Source organism: Antrostomus carolinensis, unplaced genomic scaffold, assembly GCF_000700745.2.
Source record: "Antrostomus carolinensis isolate BGI_N321 unplaced genomic scaffold, ASM70074v2 scaffold26955, whole genome shotgun sequence".
Lineage (NCBI taxonomy): Eukaryota > Metazoa > Chordata > Aves > Caprimulgiformes > Caprimulgidae > Antrostomus > Antrostomus carolinensis.
In genome coordinates this window covers 2,197-24,514 of record NW_010316129.1, presented here as the reverse complement: position 1 = coordinate 24,514, position 22,318 = coordinate 2,197, and the positions used below count along the sequence as shown (strand labels likewise).

The following is a 22,318-nucleotide window of genomic DNA, read 5'->3' as shown; positions in this document are numbered from 1 at the left end:
TTCCTGGTAAGTTTACAGTATCTCCCCGTTCACCTATTTCAAGCAAAAATGAACACATGAAGGTAAGGCTTTAATTTAAACAGTATTTCCTGTTGTTTTGAAGGAATATCAACTTCCAAGGCAAAATTCAGTAATTATTATCTTTCTAGAATAAAAGACAAATAAGTTAAAGAAATAAAACCATAAAGTCTCTAGAACAGCCACCCTGCCTGCCATGGATGGATTTATATCCATGGACAGTACATAGTGCATGAAATTAACAGTACTAACCTTTTCACAGGCTCTCAAGTCCACAAGATCATTCTGTAAGACTGTATGCAGATCTTAAGACTGAAGACCCCTTAAGACTCTTCAGAACTTAATGTTGAGCATTTGATGGATAATGAATACAAAGAGTGCTCAGATAAGAGAACACACTCACCTAGTTCGCCATGTGAGCCAGGAGTACCCAAATGGCCTGAAATTCCTGGAATACCTTTTTCTCCCTATCATGTGATTGAAAATAGGTGTCAGTTAATGAGGATTTATTCAACCTTCCAAGCAGCACAGTTTGAAAATATTGAAAAGAAGGCTATTAAACTAACAATTTTTTGAGTTTCCATAGTACTTTATCATCTATAGAGTCATTTGGGTGAAATCAGTTAAACCAAACCAGTACAAGTCAAGGGACAAGTTATGTTTGCAAAGACTTAAGTTTGAAACTGAGAACATTCTATTACACATATACAGTAGTGAGTCCTGCAGCCCTTGGTTAGGAAAAATCCTAATGAAATCTAAGGACAAAACTACCTGAGAAAGGAACCTAGTTTTTGGCGCTCTTAAATAACACCTGTGAGTCTGCTGTCAGGCCTTTTGTAAGAGCTTATTTCTTCCAGTGTAACTTATTTTGCAGCCAAAGCGAATCACAGCACATCACCCTCTAGGAGCTGAGATTCTTATACTCTTTTACTGTTCGATGAGTGACAGAGAGTAATTTTTGTCAGTGGTACCATCAGTCCTGGGAGAAAGGGAATAGTAAGCCCAGCACTGAGAATAATTTTTACCAACAGCTACGGCAACAGGACCAAGGACCTAGAAGGAACTGTGTGGGTCCTCATTGGCAAAAAGGTGGCGCATGAAATTTGGATATCTCCCAATGAGAAAAGAAAGAACACTGCTTAATGAATGTTGGAGGGATCAAGCAAAAATATTTGATCTATTCATTCAATTTTTATTGCATTTTTATCTTTGCACTGTAGCTGTTCAGCACAATTTCAAGGGGTGAATGCCATTCCCTAGAGAAGCTGAATGCCAGCACAAGGACACCCCTATTCTCTCACAGGCATGAACTCACCCTGATTCCTGTGCTGCCAGGGAAGCCTCTGATGCCAGGAGAGCCAGCTGGACCAGGATACCCCTTCAGACCCGTCAGCCCTTTCGCGCCGATGTCCCCTTTCACACCGACCACGTAGCTGGGATGCCCAGGGGACCCTGGAGTTCCTGTCTGAATGCCTGGCATTCCCTTGCTACCTGCAGGCAGAGAAGAAGAAATATAAAGAAGACTTAAACTATTAAAGCTGAGAAGGCTGACACGCAGCTGCTTGTGTGTAAGAAGTTTTCCTACTAGCTGCCTTCTCGAAACATGGCACCATGTACAAAAAGGTAGCACACACACACGCGACATAACCCCGCAAAGCTTTCCTCGGGGGTGGCTCTGTGAAACACAGCCAGGAGCTCAGCTCTTGCTGTTAGAGTCTTTGCTGGGAAGGCTGCAGTGCAGTGCTACGATGAGTGGGGAATATTCAATAACATAACTGAGAAAAGACAGCGATCAATAGTCCTGAACGTGCTTGCTTTGTTTTGCTGTGACCACTGACCTTTTAAGCCAAAGAATCCTTTCGTGCCCCTTTCTCCAACATCTCCTTTTTCACCTTTAACTTCCATCATCATGCTGGGCTTGAGCTTTGGGGGTTCTCCTGGGGGACCTTGATCCCCACGGTCACCTAAAGGGTAAAAAGCCCAGCCATGTTACAAAAAGCTACTCAGTGGCACTGTGTTGGAAAAAGTGAACAGAAGAGTGAATTTAGCAAAAAGGGATTACAGATAATCTCGCACAAGCTATGGAAAATCCATTTGCATAAAAAGTTACCTGTGTCAGTACAATGTGTCAGTAGAACAGTCAAGCGTAAGAAAACAAGAAAACTGAGTTAAACTTTTGTAGAGACAATCCTGGGGAGCTGGACTCAGACTCCTCTATGACCAATAATTTACCACTCAGCAGATCAGTTGTGTATCATGTGTTTACAAAAAACCAAAAAGCACACTGGAGAATGCACAGAGAAGTTGGTGAGTTTCAGTGAAAGGGAAACACTCAGTCAAAAAGCCTCAGGCAAAATAAAATGTTTGGATTTGTCACCAGTTATTTTGTTCCTTTTCTTGATTTGAAGGTTACTGGTGACATAAGTAAATAATATCCTCAAGAAAGGATCCAAATAAACTGTATGACTGTCTTTAGTTCTTTGTGGGATGCAGAGACAGGCCAGCCACCCAGACTTGCCTTCTATGATCATGCGCTGTCTTATACCTCTTCACCAAGAAGTATATTTGCACTTTTTTTTTTTTCAGGGGCTGTTTTCACACTTGCCTTTGCTCAGACCTCCCCTGAATTATTCTGAGTGCTGTTTTGCAACCTTTGAACTGCAGACTGGTTTTTCTTAATACCTATCTCAGGGTCCCTAGAAAGAACACTTTGGCCATGTGGTAAAGTGTGTATTTAAAGATAATTGTACGCAAAGAGAAGAGGACTGAGTTACAGTTTTCATTTCACTGATGATGATATCAACTGATACATTGCTGGCTTTTAACTATTTCATTACCTGGTTTTCTGAATATTTCAGTGCCTTTACAATGCAACTGGAGCAAAATCTGAATCTTTTCCCCCAAATACCTTATGCTTCCTGGCAAAAGGCTCGGTTGAGTTCTGCACATCCCCAGAGGTGCCACTGTCTGAGCTCAGATGAGTAATGAGATGTCTGTCTCCAACCTTAAACATGTAAAGATTCACAAACAAGCAACCCTTCCCTCAGCCTAAAATTCAGGCCTCTTGGTCAGAGACCCATGTGTGAAATAGGTGGAGGAATGTCTGAGCTAAATTTACGATGTGAAAAAATGTGTCTTCTTTGTCTTTGTGTCCTTGTAAAATAGTTCTCCAGATGTGAAAAGCAAACATACTGGTACCACCCATAAGCAAATACCTTTAAAGCCGCGTGCGCCCTGTGAGCCTTTATCGCCCTGAGACCCAAAAAGGCCAGGTTCTCCTTTGATTCCCTTGATTCCTGGTCTTCCTTTTAGGCCTGTCATGCCTTTGAAACCATCGATGCCAGGTGAACCTCTTGAGCCTTTAAAGAAAGAAGGGGAAGAGAGCTGTTACCTCACTCAGATTTCTGCAAGCTAAGTAAATGTGAGCCAACAACACATGACTAAAACAGTATGAAAACTTCAGTGCAGCAGTACCTATTTTTGGGTACCTTGATGCCTAGGCCAATCTGCAGCTCTAGACTGGGCACTACACAAGTGATGCTAACAAATATATCTTCATTCCTCTCAAATGAGAGCTGATCAGTACTCCAGAGGTGTCTGAGGAAAAAACTCCTATCTTTCCAACTGAAGAAACTGCAACATGCATTTTTAGGCATGCACCCCCACTTTGTGTTTAACTCGGCTTCACATGGAGTTGAATCCTGTTGAAATTCCCTGTGTGATGTACACAACTTGCATTATACATAGTGTTTGCATGGCTGGCAAGTGAGAATCTCACCTTTTCTATACATAAGATTAGTATCCTAGTAGAAGTCAACATCAAGGTCTTGTGTCTGGCATTGCTCAGGACACAACTGCCAGCTTTAAAAAACTTTAAAGCAAAGGTTTGGGGAAACATCTGTTTAATTTCACTGAGAGACAGTAGGACTGAGACAAGGGAAAGACTTTTGGAGAAAGAAAAGAGTAAATATTGTATATTTTCTAAAAGGACAAATAAAACAGACATTGCCCTTCTAAAAAGGGCTGCACATCACAAAGTAGAATTTTGCCAAGCGCAACGCAGGGGAAAACAGACAGTGATTTTGGAATATTTTAGGCATATGACCCTAATTCTTCTGTTTTAAACAGAGGTAGCCTAGCAGAGAATGTGTCCTTTTCATCACAGTGCAGAACAGCTTTAAGCAACATTACTTTTTTCAAAGCAGCTATCCAGAGCTCACCTTTATCTCCTGGAAAGCCATCCATTCCACTTATGCCAGGGGGACCAGTCACCCCAGGTATACCTTGCAATCCTGGGTAGCCTGTTTCACCTTTGTCACCAGACAGACCTTTCAGGCCCACAGGGCCAGGAAAACCTTGCTCCCCATCTTCTCCCCTAGCACCAGGTGGACCTGCCACGTGAATATGCGAAAAGGGAGATTAAAAAGTGTGTGGACATACATGATGATTCAATACAAGGTAGCTCAAGGGGAGAAAACTGCTATCCTACCAGTTTCATGTTGAGGGGGGAAAATTAGGGCTTTTTTCAGTAAAGAACTGCAGAAATTATTATAAAGACAAAGCAGCTCATCAATGCAAACCAGTCTCACTACCAGCTTGGTTCTGTACCCACTCCCCCTCCTCTTTAATTTAAGAATTAAGCCCCTTTTCCGTAAGACTACTCCCATTTGGTAGCTCCCTTCTCCCACTCTGCCACCAGCAAGCTCTGACCTGGCTTGGTAGGTGGGTATAGAAGGAAAAGCAGCAGCTCTGACAGTGAGGACCATCATCATCCCTACTTCCCACCTGTGATACCAGTACAATTTGCAGTCACAGTGTCTGCAGACTGTTACTGTCATTTCCCTGGCTGGGAATTAAAGCATGGCATGTGCCATAGCCCCAGGCTTAACTTTCCGCTGTGGAAACTGTACAGTTGCCCTACCACAGAGAACTTGCAGCAGGAGTGACCCTGGACTGCAATACTTCCTCACCAATAGGTCCTTGAGGGCCCGGCCCGCCATCTGGCCCAGGGTTTCCCGGTAGCCCTGGGAATCCACGTGTTCCTGGTATTCCTGGTAATCCCATCAAACCAGGGAGACCTTGTGGACCTGGATCTCCTTTGGGTCCTGGCAAACCTGGGCTACCATCCGCTCCTAGAAGACCATTATCATGCATTAGAGAGCATACATATCTCAAGAGCTGATTATTACATTATCACTTCTCTGTATGCACTAGTCTTTCAGGCCATGTTTTTCCTCTGAAAACCCAGTGAGAACAGGAAAAATGAATTAAAAGTTTTTAAAACTCATTAGTTTTAAAACTCATTTATTTTAAAACTAATGAGTTTTAAAATAATTGACAGTACCAGTACTGATCTCAACATCTGCATTGGAAAGGCTGATTGGCTCTTTCAAATGAACGAAAACAATTTGGCACCAGGTGGATACAGATGGAGCAGGTCTCTTCTACTTTTAATCCCAATAATTCTCTAAATCCTGATCTCTTTTTTTTACCACATACATCTTTGTAAGAAACAAATCAAGCAGCTGCCTGAACCACTGAAATAATGCTCTATATCTTTTCTAAAATGTAATAGGCAGGAATGGGAACATTTAAGACAGACGGTGGATTCTGGTTTTGTGTTATTGTTCAGAAATTTTCAAGTAAGGTTGTTCCAAGGCATTGTTATAAGATTCATACAAATTCCTAAGCAAAAAGGCCCTGATTCTGCATGACTTAGTGCACTGGGTGAAAATTTACATCTCTATAACATAAGAGCAAAGGAGATGTCAAGATTTAAAAGGTAATGCCTGCTTTCATTCAGACTGGAGAAGCATCAGCATACCAGACCTCAAAAGTACATGGCACTTAAAATCTAGGCCAAGTGGATCTGCTTCTCTTTGTTCAGGTTTTACATCAGTGTAGGTCCACTGGCTTGACTGTAGTTAAGTGTGCTTTATAACTGAGGTCACATAAAGTGAGTTTTCTCAACAACAGAATACTGGCTTCAGCTCTGTGTTCTGAGGGGCTAGTAGTTTAAGTGGCATAGACGATATAAAGGAACGGCCACTTCATATAAAACTAAAAAAAAATAAATATGACTCATACAAAAATTCACATGGTTTTTTTGGAGCCATTCTCTCAGAACGGTAAAATAAACCAAGAACAGACAAACCAGTAATGCTTTTTCTTTTCACTGTATTTACTTCCATTATTACCGAAAACTTTGTTCTATAGAAATGCTTAGAAAGAAGGTAAAGTCCCATAATTTTTTTTTCCCATTTCGATCCATGTTTTACCTTGAATTTCTTCCCCTTTTCAGAGGTATTAGTGATGTTTTCTGCTTTTTCTCAAACTTGACAAGTGTCACAGAGCTGCCTTCATCCCTTTCCTTCACTCTAGGGCTCTACTGAAGGCGAAACTAGCTCTCCTCACTTCAAATAACTCACAGAAGGTGATGTTCTTCTTTTCTTTTTTTTACTTGTCTTGAAAATCATGAGAAGAATCTCCAAAACAGGTTCCTGTGATATTCCTCCTTGCTTTAAGCTAGTCACACAATTACTACTCCTTTCTCACTTTCACAACAGGGCAAGGGGTAATCAGCAGTCCTAAATTTAACTATGTCTTCAAATGGTATTGAAACTGTGTAGCAGAGGATGCTTAATTCCCTTTGAATTTGAATGTGCTTTTGAAAGTCCTCCACAGAATTTGGAGAGTGACAAATTCAGATTTTGTAGAGAAACTATAGTTTTCTCTGTTTATTAAGCTCTGTGAAATAATGAAATAAAATTAACACCATAAAGTTATGAATATGTATATAAAGTTATCTTTTTCTTGTTCCTGGGTGTCCAAAGACTGACCAGGTAAAATGGTTTATTAACATTTACTAAATACTATGTCCTCTTAGTTAAAAGTAGTGCAATGTGGAGGAGTGCTGGTTATAAGCAATGAATCTTCAGACAGTGTTTGGAGAAGCCAGGCATATTGGTAACAGCTGAGGTAGATGGGGAAGGGATGAGAGATCATCAGGCACTGGGATTTGATGTGGGGGTCATCAAGACCTCCAACACGTCCTAACACAGTTTCTTACTACTCTCAAATCTCTATAATTTGACTACACTTATATCACACTCTTATTCAAACATTTATTTATTTGAAGGAGCTGTTACCTCTAATTCCTGGTACTCCTTGATCTCCTGGCATGCCTTTCAACCCTGGGAAGCCGGGGAGCCCGACATCCCCTCGGGAACCTGCTGCAGCTCCCAAAACGTCACCAGGAAAGCCCTTCAGTCCTGCTGCTCCCGGAGCACCGGATTTTCCTGTAAGGCCTGGGTGTCCCTGCAGTCCAGGTAGACCATTCGGGCCCCTGTCTCCCCTTGGCCCAGTAAAACCTATAAATAAAAGAGAGACTAGGCATCACAGGGTTCTCCACAAATGTTTCAAGTTCATATCCTAGATACACCATCATAATGCCTTTTATATTATTGTAATTTTCCCCAGTTCTTAGTAGAAACCTGTAGAATCAAACAAAGTGTTATATAAATGTTTTTAAACCACATAACATTTATAAGAACATCTGACCAAATGTGGAAATTGGCAGAATTTACAGGTGACCCCTCAGGAAACCTAGTGCCTGGGTGATAAAAGATCCATAGCTCCAAGCACAATTATTTCTGTGCAACTACTTTGACATGACTATTGCAGCATTTTAGAAATGTTTCATTCTGTAAGGGCAAGAAACCAGCCTCTGTACACAAAAACCTGTTTTGATACCCAGCAGAGGTATGACATTTCAGGGATTTAAATCTGAAAAAATAAATGAGAAGTGGATGCATATTGGTAAACTGAGAAGACCTGGGGAAGTTGCCTAGATGGGTCATTGCTGCTGCTGTTTCCCACACATCTCAAGGGGCCAACACCAACTGCTTCATGCTTTTCATGAAGGAGCACCACTGTCCCTGTCCTCCACTCTGTAGGTGAATGACTGAGAGGGCACAAGCACCCATTACCACCAATGACAGGGGAAAGGCTTCTTGTGGACTGGGAAATTGGACCTGATCTGAAAGTTAAGTCCAAGCACTGGTGAAATACAGTATGGAAGACTGCAGAAAATTGGTCTGTGTGCTGACCACCCTGTAGTCTGGGAGCCATATGGTATGGGAGCCCTAATTTTAGGATTTAGAGCACGCTGCAGAGCTTAGCAGAGGAAACACAGGTTCATGGTCCTGCCCTGCGCTTCACAGAGCCATGTTTTATGATGTCCTGTTGACCAGGACATGTATCATAAACTCTTCTTTTACTTTCTCTTTTGCTACTACAGATGCTCTAGATAAATGTAGAGAATACTTTCAGGTTGTGTGCTGCCTGAGGGCAAAGCAGCACCTGGGCACTGGATTTGGGAAAGCTGGCAGCACTTTGGTCTCTCTGAGGATTTTGGACTTGGAAAACAGATGGAGAGAATTTCTAAAGAGCTCCTAAATTAAGTTGCATCAATGGCTTCTGAACTGTGCTACAGAAGAAACTCAGTGCCTGTTTCTCTAACCAAATTAACCTGTTCAGCCACAGGGAAGTGGTAGTTTCTGGCAGTAACTCTTGCTGGACTGGCTGATGATCTGTGAACATACCCACTGCAGCTTATATGTGTGTGTGCACTGGCACTATTTCAGGCTCATCTGACTTAGTATCCACAAACAGATCAAGTATATATGCAATTAATTGATGTGTCTTGGATATCCTGGAACCTCTGGAGAGATACAGAAGCCCTGCAATTTAATCTGTACCTATTACAGACGAGCATTAAATATGACAGGCACCGAACACTTGCAAACTGTTTGGAAACACAGCTGCCCGTGGGCAAGGTGAGTAGTTAGTACCCCGCCTTTGATATGTCCAGTATAATTTATGCTAATGCTAGAAAGAGTTAAATAGAAATACTAATACTAGTATTTTCTTCCTTTCTGCATCATCATTCTGAGTATATTCCATTCAGAATCTGAAATATCTTGTTATTGATTTTCTTTATTTCTATGTGAACTTCATGAATTTTTACTGTCACATTTATAATTTTGCACTATAAAGCAGATTTTAAAAGGTTGATGTCTATGTTACTTTTCATCATTACAGAAGCTGCAGGAAATCCTTTTGGATTTGAAAAGTAGCAGTTTTGTATAACAGTTTATTGCTTGAACGTGGAAAGGAAGACAAATGAAAATGTATCTGGAATAAAGTTTTTGTGTTTCAGTGACTGTAGTAAAGGGGTCAAAAGTATATAAAGAACGAGTAATTATTTCAAGATACCTGGAGGACCTGGGTATCCTTCCCGACCTGGATCACCCCGTGTACCATTTAGCCCTGGATAACCTACTGGACCTGGATCACCTGGGAATCCTCTTGCACCTTTTGCACCTAAATTATACAAAAGAAAGTGTGATCTGAACAAGCAAAACAAAGACGTGCATATAAAGTAAGAAAAGGTAGTGGTAAATATCATCACAATATGTTTCCAGATGCACAGATGAAACTTTTTTTTTAATTTAATGGGACTATAGTGTAGCTCTTTAGCAGTATTCAAGATCCCAAGACCAAAAATCTGGGCTAAGTACTCTTACAAACATGGATTAACCTGACTTAAAGACTAATGTCATGGAGGCTACTAGGGTGAAAATAATTAGTCTCACAGAGTTTTAGAGACTTCTAATATTTTGGAAATTAAGGCTTTTATCTTAAGGTCAAAAGGCAATGTCAAAGAATAATGCTTAACAGAAACAGGCACAGATGAGATGTTGTAGGAAGCACAAATCTTTCCCTTCCCTGTTAAACTTATCACAGAACAAGAGCAGACTGGTTTAGATAACCACAAAACAGAAATGTAAGGCTAAAGGTTAGATCTAATCATCCTAGAAACTGAATACAAATTAAGTAGCCTACTTACTATATTTGTAACAGTATAGGTCTATAGCTTCGGTAGTAAAAGAAGGGCTGTGCCCTGGAAAAGTGTTCTTGTGGCACTGAACTCATGTTCATACCAAGATATCTCCTGACAGGTAAAATGAGGCCTTGCTTCCTTGTAATGTAGTATTTGACATTTGGGTAAGGGCAAATATTACTATTTCTTAACATCTCAAAACCTGTAAGCATTTCATAGGACTCTTTTATTAAGTTTAAACTTTTTTTTTTTTTTTCCATGCCACACTTTTATTACATGAGTCTCATTAATTCATTTTATTCCAAGATCAAGATTTTTTGGTAAAGTTCTTTGCAAAGAATTCCTGTGGAATGCTTTGTTTCCCTACCCGCCCCAGCTCCTCGAACTCTTTAAGTTCCCAGCGCATCCCTGAAGGTCAACAACATGCTTTAACATTTTAAGTGTTGTTGCTTAGCATCACCATGAATTACAACTCATTTATTTATTACATGGAAAGCAAGTTTATCTCCTAACTATGACAAACCAAAGAAAATATGGCTTGAATTTTGATACTTTTTTCCACTTTAGTTTTCTGAATTTCCATTTTGCAGTTTTAGCTGTTGTTTGTGAAGGGGAGAAGGAAACCTTTAAAAAGAGCACAGATAAGGTGAACATAAAGAGCCAATGCAGTGTGAATAGCATTTTCCCAGTGCCATACAGGACCATTGTTCTCTCCCTTATATGAACAATAACTTCTCAGAAAGCAATTAAAAGGAAAAATCCTAGGCTTTCAGGTCCCAATGAAAAATTCTAATATGCCTCTTACCCAAATAGCATCTTGGTCTTGTTTTCCATCCGTAATAACTGACTTTCATTCATTCTTTTCAGTACTGCACTAATTAAAATTTTTTTAAAGAAGGTGGCAGATGGAGAATGCACCTACTGCTTACCACTTATTTCAGTAGCTCACTATGTGATGTTAGCTGGTGTTAACATCTTGTGTCAAACAGTGGTAAGAAAAACTTTTTATTTTAGACCAATGTTTAGTTTGCAAGCGCTTTAGCTGTATGTTTGAAACAACTTAAACATCTTATTCAACAGCGGTCATGTAGGTCTTGAGACTACTGAATAACCAGGACGTAACTTAGGATGAGCTGTGTATGTTGCCAGGAATTTAGAAAGAACACAAGGGTGTGCTGACTATAAAGTTGACTCCTTGCTTGATATTATGGTGCCATCAGCACCTAGGACACTGAGACACTTGGATTGTCTATAGCAGAGCTTCATCCTGGCTGTAAAGAAGGCGGGAAATCTTCTGGACAAAACCACAACACTCTAAGCAGATAATGAAAATTAGGCGTTTGTGCTTTTGTGTCAATCCAGAGAATGTGGATTATGCTCCAGGAAACTAGACTGACACAGCTATAGCAACAAGAAGCTGTGAAAAGTTGTAAAATATTTCCTGTTCCTCCTGGGTTTCCAGATCCAGAACTGCCCCAGGTTGAAAGGTGACTACAAAAAGTTCTGCCCTGGGCTCAGCAAGGGGCCTTTTCCAGTTTTTGTAGGGAAGGGATGCAAAAAAAAAAACCCAAAAATTAAAAAAAATAAAAATCTTAAAATTACTAAAGTATATAAGCTGTCAAAGAAAGAGAAAAATTTGCTAAAGAGTTAACCAAGAACACAAAATATAAACCACAAGAAAAGAGTATCACTTGTGTTACAGCAGTCTTAAAGCTAGGAGTTGAATCTGACTATATTAACTGAAAGAAAAACCTTCAAGCTCATATGAATGAAAGAATAAACAAATCATCATACTTCAAAAAAAAAAAATTACAGAGATGGCTAAGCAAACAGCCTTCAGAAGCATTGATGCTAATAACAAACTAAGGCATTAGGACTAAGGAAACATAGATCGGAGATACGCATCAGCTTTCAACAGAGATAAAATGTTCCCTTTTAAGATCCCTTAGTCTGTGATAAATCAAACCATCGATGTGTAGATGCCATAATAAACCTTGTGCTGGAAAAAAAACCTGTCTGACCTTAACATTTATAGTCCAGATCTCTAACTTTGGCTAAAGCACAAAGGGCACAGGAATGGATGCATCAAGAATTTTACATTGCCCAAACTCTGAAGGACCCAGGTATGGTTTTTGTCAATATCTTTACCAGTTGGTGATGAGAAGGATTTACTGAAAAACAGCTTTATTGCTTATGCTGGGAGTACATAAACTTATAGGAACTATCAGTGCTGGTCAGAGGTTCCCTCTTCGCACTTAGTTGTTAGGACTACTCAGCACACCTTGTCTGTGTTTCTCACAATTCCCATCTCACACAGTCCTTTAGACCCTGTCCCCATCTCCTCTTCTTCTCCCTTTTGGAAAGAGGTGAGGAACTCTCAGTGCTGGGAAGATGCAGGACCAAAAGGTGGTCCTTCTGGGCTAGGGTGGACCAGCACTGCAAGGAAGGCATGTGTGGCTTACAGACAGGGCAACTGCGTTGCGTCAGACAACCCAGTCCATTACACTGAGCTGTGTTAAAGACTTTAGGCTCACACTTGCTGAAGGGGCTCTGTATATCACCTGAAGAGGAACAGCAAGAAGGGTCTGCCAGTCCTCCATTGCAACCTTTCACCACCCTGCTCGCAGAGGACAGGATGCCCAGTTCAGCTCTGAGACACCTCGGTATACTCTCTACCGATAAACTTGTAGACTCTCTGTACACTCTAACTTACTTGCATGTGGAGAACAGCAAATGGGCTGTCCTTTCTGTCTTCTGTTTCATGGCTGATGCTCACTAGCAAAGGTAGAATTGGCTCAGGAATGGTGCAGCCACTTTGGCTGCACGCTGCTTGGATCCCTCTGCTGCCTTCAAGTTAATGCTGCCCTCCATTGTAATTTCTAAAACTCGCTGCCTGCTAAGGCTCAACTTTAACTGATCTGGCAAGATCTCCCTCAAAACATAATGTATGCAGGAAACAAAGGTGCAGGCAAAATGTTACCTGTGGCTCCTGGCAGTCCTGGCTTGCCTTGGGATCCCTTTGGTGGCCTCACACAGCCCGCGCCTGCAAACAAAGATGGTTAGTCACGCTGTACATGCTCATGTGCTGCCTCTCATCAGCTCTGCGCCTGTGGTTGAGACAACATCATCAAAGCAGGTAAATGAAATTAACAGGCAAAACTCTAATTTAAAAAAAGTTTTATTCTTCATTAAAAAAAAAAAAAAAATTGCTCATGGGTGGCATTTTTGGGGGAACACTCCAGCTGAGCTCCATAGCAAGAGCTGCTCTTCTGTCTGTTTTACAGGGGCTATGGTGGTTGCTCCAGTTAGACCGGCATGGGAAGGGCAGTCCAACCTCATGGATGACTGTATTTTTCAGAGTAAGGGAATGCTTTGTTTCATTGTGGGCAATTTATAGCCCTGAAGCAATCAAGTAAATTTTTGGTACAAATGAAGAGATTTTTACTTTACGTGTCAAATTGCCAAAATATTAACTCAAAGTTCTTCTTTAAAAAAAGTTACTTAAATTTTCTTGGGCACTTAATTTCTGGGACTGTTTTTATAGATTGCATGGCAATCATTATTTTATCACAATAACCACTCAGGAGCGATGAAATAAAAAAAATCTGAACTGCAAAAATAAAACTTCAAGAATTTTAGAATATGTTCAATTTGATTAAATTACTTTAAAGCTATGTACAGTAAATGGGTGGTTATTTGTGACCTGATGTTCAAATAGTTTACAATCAAGAGCATCCACGCAGTCATCAGAAAGAAAGTATCAAGCCATAGGAGCAGAATAAGACTAAATATTAAAATATATTCAAGCCATTTGTATGTACAGTACCTGACCATATTGGCTCGGTTCCATCTCCTCTAGAAAAGTCTTCAATGACCTGCCCGCAGTCTATGAGCAAAGAATGGGAAAAGAGAGTTATTATTTAAAAGAGAAAAATTGTAAAGTGCTCTCAGTTCTAACCAAAATGTCTAGTACAACATCAGATAATGTATTGTCTTATCTATTATGCATACATACAACACAAACTATTTGCTCTAACATACTGGAATACTCTATCCATATATTAATTAGATTCAGACCTGAAACGTAACCCCATCAGAGTTAGGAGGCTATGTGTCCCATGCACTCTGTAGGGTTGGCAGGTGCCTGCTCTGGCTTGAATATTCTGACAGGTACCTTGAAGTTGAGCAGTAAAACTCTGAGCCTGAGCTCTTGTGAATGTAGACTTGACATTCTTATGCTGGAAGAGACTAGGAAAGCTGCAGAGATACTATGAAGAACTCTGAAGGTGGATACATGATTTTCTCTTGTCAATTAAAAGATTATGTTGGATGGGAAATAACAGAGAAAACCACCTGTGAGTACTCCAATGGCAGGACATTGCTCCATTGCCTCCAACTGCTTGAAACCTGAAAGATGTTACTTGCTGGCACTAACCCCTTCATTCATGCTGTTTCAACACCTGACATAACACTACTGGGACTTCTGAAGCATTTCCTCCTTTAAGATTTCTGGACAACTAATACAAGCAATCCCTTTTTACCCACACAACCCCCCACCAAATGCTACCTTTTCAACAGTGTGCTGAACACAAATCAGTAATGATCTCCCATGGCTTTGATGTAAGACAGAGTGATGTCTCTCACCTAGTTGGCCAGGCTCTCCTGGCAGACCAGGCAGACCTGGAGGTCCTGGGTTTCCATCTTGTCCACGGTCACCTGGAGGACCCTGGTAGCCTTTTGGACCATGAAATCCTTCACCTGGCAGGCCCGCTTCTCCTGGAAAGCCCTTTGGGCCTAATTCACCTGGAAAACCAGGATCACCAGGGAAACCTCTGATAGTATCACCCTGTGGGAAGTGAACAGAGGTGGTCACTCCTGACTTTGCTGAGAAACAAACACTTCTCAAACAGTTGAACTGCTCTCATGAATAATGTCTTACAGGCAGCAATTCCTCAGGTGCTGCATCCCAGCTCTTTAAATCAACATAGCAAATAAAATATATTTTAAACAATCCAACTTTAATTTAGACCCCCTGACAGAAAAGGCATGAGAGAAACACTCTTAGAGGAAGCATTCTCCTAAAAATGTTGGCTCATGAATGGCACTTGGGCAATATGAATCACTGCTTACTGCCCTTTCCGAAAAGCTGCAAGTGGGTTTTGGGAAAACCATAGACATTGCTAGAGATGTTCTGCTGTGACATTAACTTTCGAGACCTTGAGAAAAACTGACATAAAATTGCACCCAAATGGGCACATTTTTTATTTGTCCATTCCTCTAGTGATATGTCTACTCTATTGAATCATCATCTTATGAGTATCACAAGAAAACGTTTCCATCCTCAGAAGTAACACAAAGTACCATGTTTACTGGTAGTAAAAAGCACTGTGGTCTAGATTGGGCGATATGGCTCTGGCCTATCTTCAAATATGATGTAAAGGCATCCCAGTGGTCCAAAACAGCATTTATGATGGGTGAGATTAATACCTCTTGCAAGGTATTTAACTCTTTATTTTGCCTACAGAAGAAGCTTAGAAAACAAACTAAAAACTACATGTCTACCTTCTAGATGGCTAGATGTAGTTAGGTAAGATGCTATCAAGCATATCTATATCTATATATATGATGACACAACCTACATTTTGAGGACGTAAAATTGTAGTAAATTTTACTTTTCTTTAACTCAGTTGTAACAAAGCTGTCGAAGTTCAGTCACATAAAATCTCTTTTAGACAATCTAGAAGGAGTCAACCACTAATTATCACAAACTAACCAGTAATAACAAGCTGGCCCAAATGGGTTATACACGACTACTTAGTTGTTTAGATAAAATGGAAATAAAAGTGAAAGATTGTTCTAAAAACCCTGAGAGTAAACCTGATGTTTAATATATCAATAACTAGCGAAGCCAATCTAGTTGTGCTTCATTATCTGTGAGAGAAGGATAGCCTGGTGATCATAACCCCTCAGAATTAAGTGCATTAGAAATTGGGTGTGGTGGAAATTATTTAGCTGCATTTGCTACCTACCGGAAGGCCAGGCTGTCCTGGTAAACCATCTAATCCATCTCTGCCTGGGAAACCATCTTCACCTCTGATACCAGGCAGCCCAGGATCTCCTCGGATTCCTTTGGTGCCTAAAGAAGACCTTTCATTGTGAGACCAATCTCCCATGAAAGTTATAAACAATAGCAAAATATACGTGATATGAATTGTTACTCTACCTTTAGTAGTTATGTGTAAAGAATCTCCTTTTTCTCCTTTTGGTCCAGGAAATCCATCTGGGCCTGAAAATCCCTGGTGTTACATACATTGGAAAAAAAAAAAAGGAAACAGAACCACTTAAGAAATAAGTATCAAGATTTGCATTTCCACTGTCCTGCTAAAAAAAAGAGTTTCCTTAAATTTTACTACTTTACCGTTACTTTCTGTGAGTTATTTCCTCTTCAGTAATCCCATTCTTGTGGCTGAATCTTTATACCTTTATTAATATGCTCTAACTAGGACCAAGGTCTATGTGGCATGTAGGGGAGCTTCTGCATGAGGATGGCATTGGGAATGCTGTGGCTTTCCGTGAGCCAGAGTCCTGCAGACGACTGCAGCTACAGAACTGCACTGGAGAAAACTTGTAAATTAGTCAGTGTTAGCTACTAAAGAAAATGCTGTAAGCAACCCTTTGGCACTATGGAAACAAAACTCAGGGTTATATTGACCTGCAATTCCTCCTGCCCACCACTACAAAACAGGACAGCCTCAGCTGTCAGTGGACTGTGATGCACAACACTGTCATGGGCCTGAAAGGCAGCACCATCCTCATTTACCAGAGACAAGAACTTGGGCACAGAGTGATTAAGTGACCTGCCCAAACCACAGACCTGTGGGAAAGGTTTCGTTAGAAGGGAGAAGTGGAGGTCCCTGGTCCAACTGAGCACTTGCAGGTTGCTTAGGGCCTTGCCTAGTCAAGCTTTAAAAATCTCCAGAGAGGAAGATTTCCTCTCTTGTCAAGGCAAACTGGGGTGAAGCTCAAGACCAGTTTCTGTCATCCCTGATCTCTTGGCATAATGCAGAATCGTCCTCCTGAACAGCCCATCTGAAAGTAGTATTGCTAGCTTCTGGCCATGAGCCTTTCTATCACAGGACCAAACCCATGGTAGATGCCAAGGCCTGAAGGTTACAGGCTCATTCACCACTGACTATTTTATGTCAATTAGCTTTAGTTCTGAATAATTACATTCATGCTCACTACAATACAAGCCATGCATGTTAGATTTCCCTAGCCTCTTCTTACTGAATTCCAGGGCAGACAATGAATGAAAGGGATGTACCTGATGCATTTGTTTTTTCTTTAAAATAATGTGTTTATTTTTTGTTTAAAATACTCTTCTGTCATACATCATTTAAAAGGGTTTCTTTTACAACACTGCCTTTTACTGAGATTCTCCAAGATCTTGGGTGAAAAGCATGTGTGGAAACTGTATCTCAGCTGCAGGTCACCTCAACAGTACAGGTTCACACTCTGTAAGTCCGAAGGGGGAGATCAGATTTGAGTATAAGGATCCTGCTTTACCTTGGCTATATTTGAAAACTGCACTTTAATAGTGAAGCCACATCTTTACACCACGGTAAAAATGTTTCTTTTGGACATTGCTTTTTGCAGGCCAAAAGAAATCTCAGGAACTTAATATAATGCTGAATTATTTCACTGACTATATAACTGCAGAAATCTTCAACAGTAATACTGCATTAATAGTATGATGCCCACATTGCTATTTTTTTTGTTTTCAAGGTTTATATGTTGTGTATAATGCAATTCAGCACACAGGTGTTTCAAAAATATTCTACAGCTGTTTCAAATTTCTCTTTCTCCACAGAGAAAAATACCATTTACTTGGGATAAAATTTTATTTTCACTAAATTTATATTGATCTGATCTAGATTAAGTGTATTTGCTGCTAAGTGATATTTTGCTATGCTATGCTATGTCTGTATTTGTCTATACTACTGTCTGTTCTACAGTAACTTAAATTCTGGGATGAAGATGCTGAAATTCTTTATTTCAAAGGCAAAAAACCTTGTGGAACTTGCAAAGTTTTAACCAACATTTCAACATTGAACAATATTGAAAATATTTGTCAATTTTTTCATGACTTGTAGAAAGTAGAACTTTTCATAAAAGTATTTTGAATTTTCAGCAAAAATGATCTATTTTTCCTGCTTTTTTTGAGAGCCACAATCAAGTCAAAGTTTTATTTTAATTCTAAAAAATCCCAAGCTTAAGCTAGTTATGAGTGAGTTTGGTTTTTTGATGTTCAGAAGAGCACTAACTGAAAACATTATGTTTGCTCTGGCATCTCTGCAGAACAAAAATCAATTTTGGGTCAGCTTTACAAAAATTTTATTCTAAAATCTTGAGAGATGTGACTTCCTGAAGTCAGTTCTGACTGTGAGGAACCATGATGCAGGTGACCTACCACATAGTACAGCAACTTTAAGTGTAACTAACAAGCAAGCAATTATAAGCAAAGCCCTTTTCTTGGGGTTATTGAATGGTCATTTTTAGGAAGACTTAATGTATTGTAAACAAGAACCTTACACTTAATCATTTTGACATATGCATCTTACTAGCAACAATCTGAAGTTACTACTGGAATTGTTACCCTTCTAGATGGTCAGATCAGTACTGCAGCTTCTTGAAAGGGTTCTGCTGATACAGCTTTTTTTTAAATGGAAAGTAGACTTTGGATTATGTGGAAATCTTTTGCTCTTCCCAAAATATTCTATTGTCACCTCCCTCCTAGCAATTTTTGGCTTTCAGTGTTTTGTCGATAGCAACCTGAAAGCTATTGAAGTGGCACAGAAATAAAGAAATCCTACTTTTCATTGTTTTTCCATGGAGAATAGCTTGGAATTTTTTTTCTAGTAGGCATATAAAACTATGCAATAAAGAAACGAGTATCTCACTTTTGCTCCAGGGTAGCCAGGAATACCATGTGGTCCTTGATCACCAGGTTCTCCTTTCCTCCCAGGCTGGCCAGGGGTTCCTGGAAAGCCAGGAGGGCCAGGGGAGCCAGTAGAGCCCCTTCTTAATTCATCATCCACAAGGCATTTACTGCAATCCCCTTCTTCGCCTAAGGAAAGGATTGGGCAGACAAGAAAGAATGCTCTGTCACAACAAATAGATGGTCAGCTCTAGCCGTTTTATATATAGACTTGCGAATAATTGACTAGTTTCTCGAATACTTGAGAAAAGTACTTTTTTTTTCTTCTTTGAAGAAACTAACACAATGTTTCCTTGTTGTGCTAGCCCCAGATCAAATTCATCAGTCCCTGAGCATGTCATAGTTCAGTAAACTCGGACTGAATACAATGGGAGCTTTACACAATGCATAACAGCAGATCATCTATTGAGTGATCTGTTATAACCTACCTTTAGGTCCTTTTTGTCCTCTTTGCCCAGGGAAACCTTGCACGCCAAATCTACCTGGTGTCCCCTCCTGTCCTTTTAATCCAAACAGAGCACCTAGAAGTTTAATTAAATAAAAATATAAATTAATCTACTGTAATTTACTTTTCTTCTCTTTCCTCCCTATTCCTTTCAGCTGCACTGCATCTGCCCTTTTCTGTTTCCCTGAATGCCATTTACAGCCTAACCCAGCCTGTTGTTATCTACCTCCTGCTCTCTTCCTCTCTCCCTCTCCTCACAGTTCCCCACACCCATTCCCAGTAACTTCCATCTGCTGTGGTAGATGACCCTTGCCATTCCTGGCTCTCTTTCACCCTGCAGTCCTTTGCTCCTCTCTCTCAGCACAACCTACTTTGCAGTACCACAGACTGCCTGCTCTGGTTCACCTCCTGGACATCCTTTTCTCCACTTCTGCTCTTGCACTGAAGTGTGGTGCTTTTCACAGAGGCACACCACAATCTCAGTCAGAAGTCTCTGTAGGTCACCTGGTCCAACCCTTTGCTCAAAGTAGGGCCAACCTCAAAGTTAGAGCAAGTTGCTCAGGGCCTTGTCCAGCTGAGTAATGACTATCTCCAAAGACGAAGAGTCTACAACCTTTCTGGGCAACCTGTTCCAGTGTCTGACCACCCTCATGGTGAAGAAGGTTTTCCTAATATCTAAGCAGAACTTCCCTTGTTGAAGTTTATGACCACTGCTTCTTGCCCTGTTGCTGTGCTCCTTAGTGAAGTATCTGGTTCCATCTTCCCTATGACCTCCTGAAAGGTAGGGGAAGGTAGCAGTAAGATTCCCCTTAGCTTTCTCTTCTCCAGGCTAAGGAAGAAATCCAGCTCTCTCAGACACTGCTTGACACTCATATCCTTCCCCCAGCCCAAAACAGACCTCCTTTTCTTTCAAATGTTGCCAGGAATGTCTAAAAACCATGCAAACCTTTACTTCATTGATGAGTATACAACACTTCTCCCCTGTGTGTCCTCCCCACCACCCATTTAATTTCATTCCCTCAATCTACTTTCTCACTTTGCCTTGCCAACAACTGTCCTTAAAATAAGCAAAGATGTTCCTGGGAGTTCTCATCATCCCTCTTCATGCACTTACCTGGGGACCCAGCAGGACCAGGTGGACCACGGAGTCCTGGGGTGCCGTGCTTACCCGGAAGCCCAGGTGAGCCTGCCTGATAAGCGGGAGATCCTATTTCACCTTTTTCGCCTTTTGGTCCCATTTCTCCAGGTAAGCCTGGCTTATCCCCATCCGCTGAAACAACCAGGGAAGAAGTTCAGAACAATTCCTTAACAATGCTGCTAAAAGAGCTGTGATGTAGCAGAAGGGAAAGTTCATGCAACTGCATCTAGTGTGCAAGGGAAAATAAAGATACTTAGCATAGAGCAAAAACTATAACTGCACTTTTCACTTGAGCAAATCAATAGCAGTTACTGAAGCAAGGCTCTGTCATCATCTCTACTTCAGTTGTTTTGCCAGAGCCCCACCAGGGTTGAAGGAAAACTCTTCTCAGTTTTTGCCCCCACACTTCGTTATCTACCACTCTGCACTACATATTCCGTGATCTGCACATGTATCTCCCCCACCCTGACCCTGTATCTGTTAAAACTTGCTATAAAGTTAAGCTGTTGGAACATGTATTGCTGGGATATTACCATCAGAGAATCCAGGAAGACCAGGCAGCCCACGATCTCCCTCCTCTCCTGGGTCTCCCTGTAACCCAGAAACACCTGGAAAGCCTGGTTCACCTCTTGCACCTGAAAGACATTCCCAATTCCACAAAACACATTAGTGTGATGCTGTTTGTGATCCATGAATGACAACTTGTGATATATTGCAGATTGCTCAGTTCTTAAAAAAAGTAAAAATTAGGAACTTCAAGGGCTTCAGAATATTAGAATTTAAAATTGTTTCTTAAAGGTAGCTTTAGAAATGCAAAAACCTGCTACCTCATGCTGCCTCAGTCTGAATGAAGAAATATAGCTGAGAGATTTCTTTAAAGCCCAAATATCTAGGAGCTGAGCATGGCCTGTAACAGGAATGGTGCAGAGCCACCAAGCCCAAGGAAAAAGAATTTCTCTCAGCTCTTACTAATACGCAGCTAGAGCTACATATCTCCATATCTCCTGGGAAGCACCAAAGACCGGCTCTCTGAGGAGAGCCCCTCCTTCTCCTACAAGAACTCGCCATACATTGTCACACGTAACAGATGTATGCTGTATGAGCTTTCCTCTGCTCCCTAGCACCAAAAGCATCTGCCTGGGCCTGCAGAAAGTATTGTGGTCTTGTCAAAGGTCAATGATACTGGAGGACATATGGTATGTCCAGCCTCCTGCCTGGTTCTTCCTCTCTTTACACAGTTTCTGCTGCTCCCAAAAGCCTGGCAGGGTATTTGGGGTGATTTGAACAACGTTTTGGGCCTCTTGCCCGCCTTCTATGGGAGGAAGAGAACCATTCCTTGTTAGACTCTCTTGCTTTCAACAAGACTAGTAAACTCAATGGTATGAGGACACAGGCTGGGGCAATAGCATGTGATCATTCCTGCCATCTGCTGGCACCTTCCCTGGAATAGTTTTGGCCTTGGCAAACTGATATCACCCCCTATGCGCTTCTAGTCTAGCCAGCCAGAGCCACCACAGCTCTGCAGGACAGCTGACAGTGGGTGCTACAAGCCTAGTGAAAAGATCACAAAGGAAATCTGTCAGTTTAAAAAAGGAAAAAAAAAATCCTCTTCTATTCATCAAGGCTTTTTATTTTTATTTTTCCTTCTAAATATTAGATTATAAGAATGGTCTCTGCTGTGCTGCCATTGCTACACTTTATCCAGAGTCGCTGAAACACAACACAGAAGACGGACTCTCCCATTCTTCCTTTCAATGGACAACAAAGTCACATGCTTTTTTTCTTGTTCCTTCTCTGTGGACACAGGAATGCACG

General features: G+C 40.9%; 1 protein-coding gene across 1 annotated transcript in view; it reads right to left on the bottom strand.

Moving 5' to 3' along the window:
* Positions 1-22,318, bottom strand: part of COL4A2 (collagen type IV alpha 2 chain) — a gene marked incomplete at its 5' end in the record, with an annotated part of 36,611 nt that overhangs the window by 13,698 nt on the left and 595 nt on the right. The window contains 18 exons of the mRNA XM_010168189.1: positions 1-33; positions 422-485; positions 1,334-1,509; positions 1,857-1,982; positions 3,234-3,377; positions 4,239-4,409; positions 4,989-5,150; positions 7,167-7,388; positions 9,295-9,402; positions 12,903-12,965; positions 13,749-13,808; positions 14,567-14,768; positions 15,952-16,058; positions 16,146-16,218; positions 18,883-19,049; positions 19,349-19,441; positions 20,480-20,635; positions 21,037-21,138. The exon at positions 1-33 is cut by the window's left edge and continues 6 nt beyond it. Of these exons, the coding sequence (XP_010166491.1) occupies positions 1-33; positions 422-485; positions 1,334-1,509; positions 1,857-1,982; positions 3,234-3,377; positions 4,239-4,409; positions 4,989-5,150; positions 7,167-7,388; positions 9,295-9,402; positions 12,903-12,965; positions 13,749-13,808; positions 14,567-14,768; positions 15,952-16,058; positions 16,146-16,218; positions 18,883-19,049; positions 19,349-19,441; positions 20,480-20,635; positions 21,037-21,138 (2,229 nt within the window). The remainder of the gene's footprint in view (positions 34-421; positions 486-1,333; positions 1,510-1,856; positions 1,983-3,233; positions 3,378-4,238; positions 4,410-4,988; positions 5,151-7,166; positions 7,389-9,294; positions 9,403-12,902; positions 12,966-13,748; positions 13,809-14,566; positions 14,769-15,951; positions 16,059-16,145; positions 16,219-18,882; positions 19,050-19,348; positions 19,442-20,479; positions 20,636-21,036; positions 21,139-22,318) is intronic.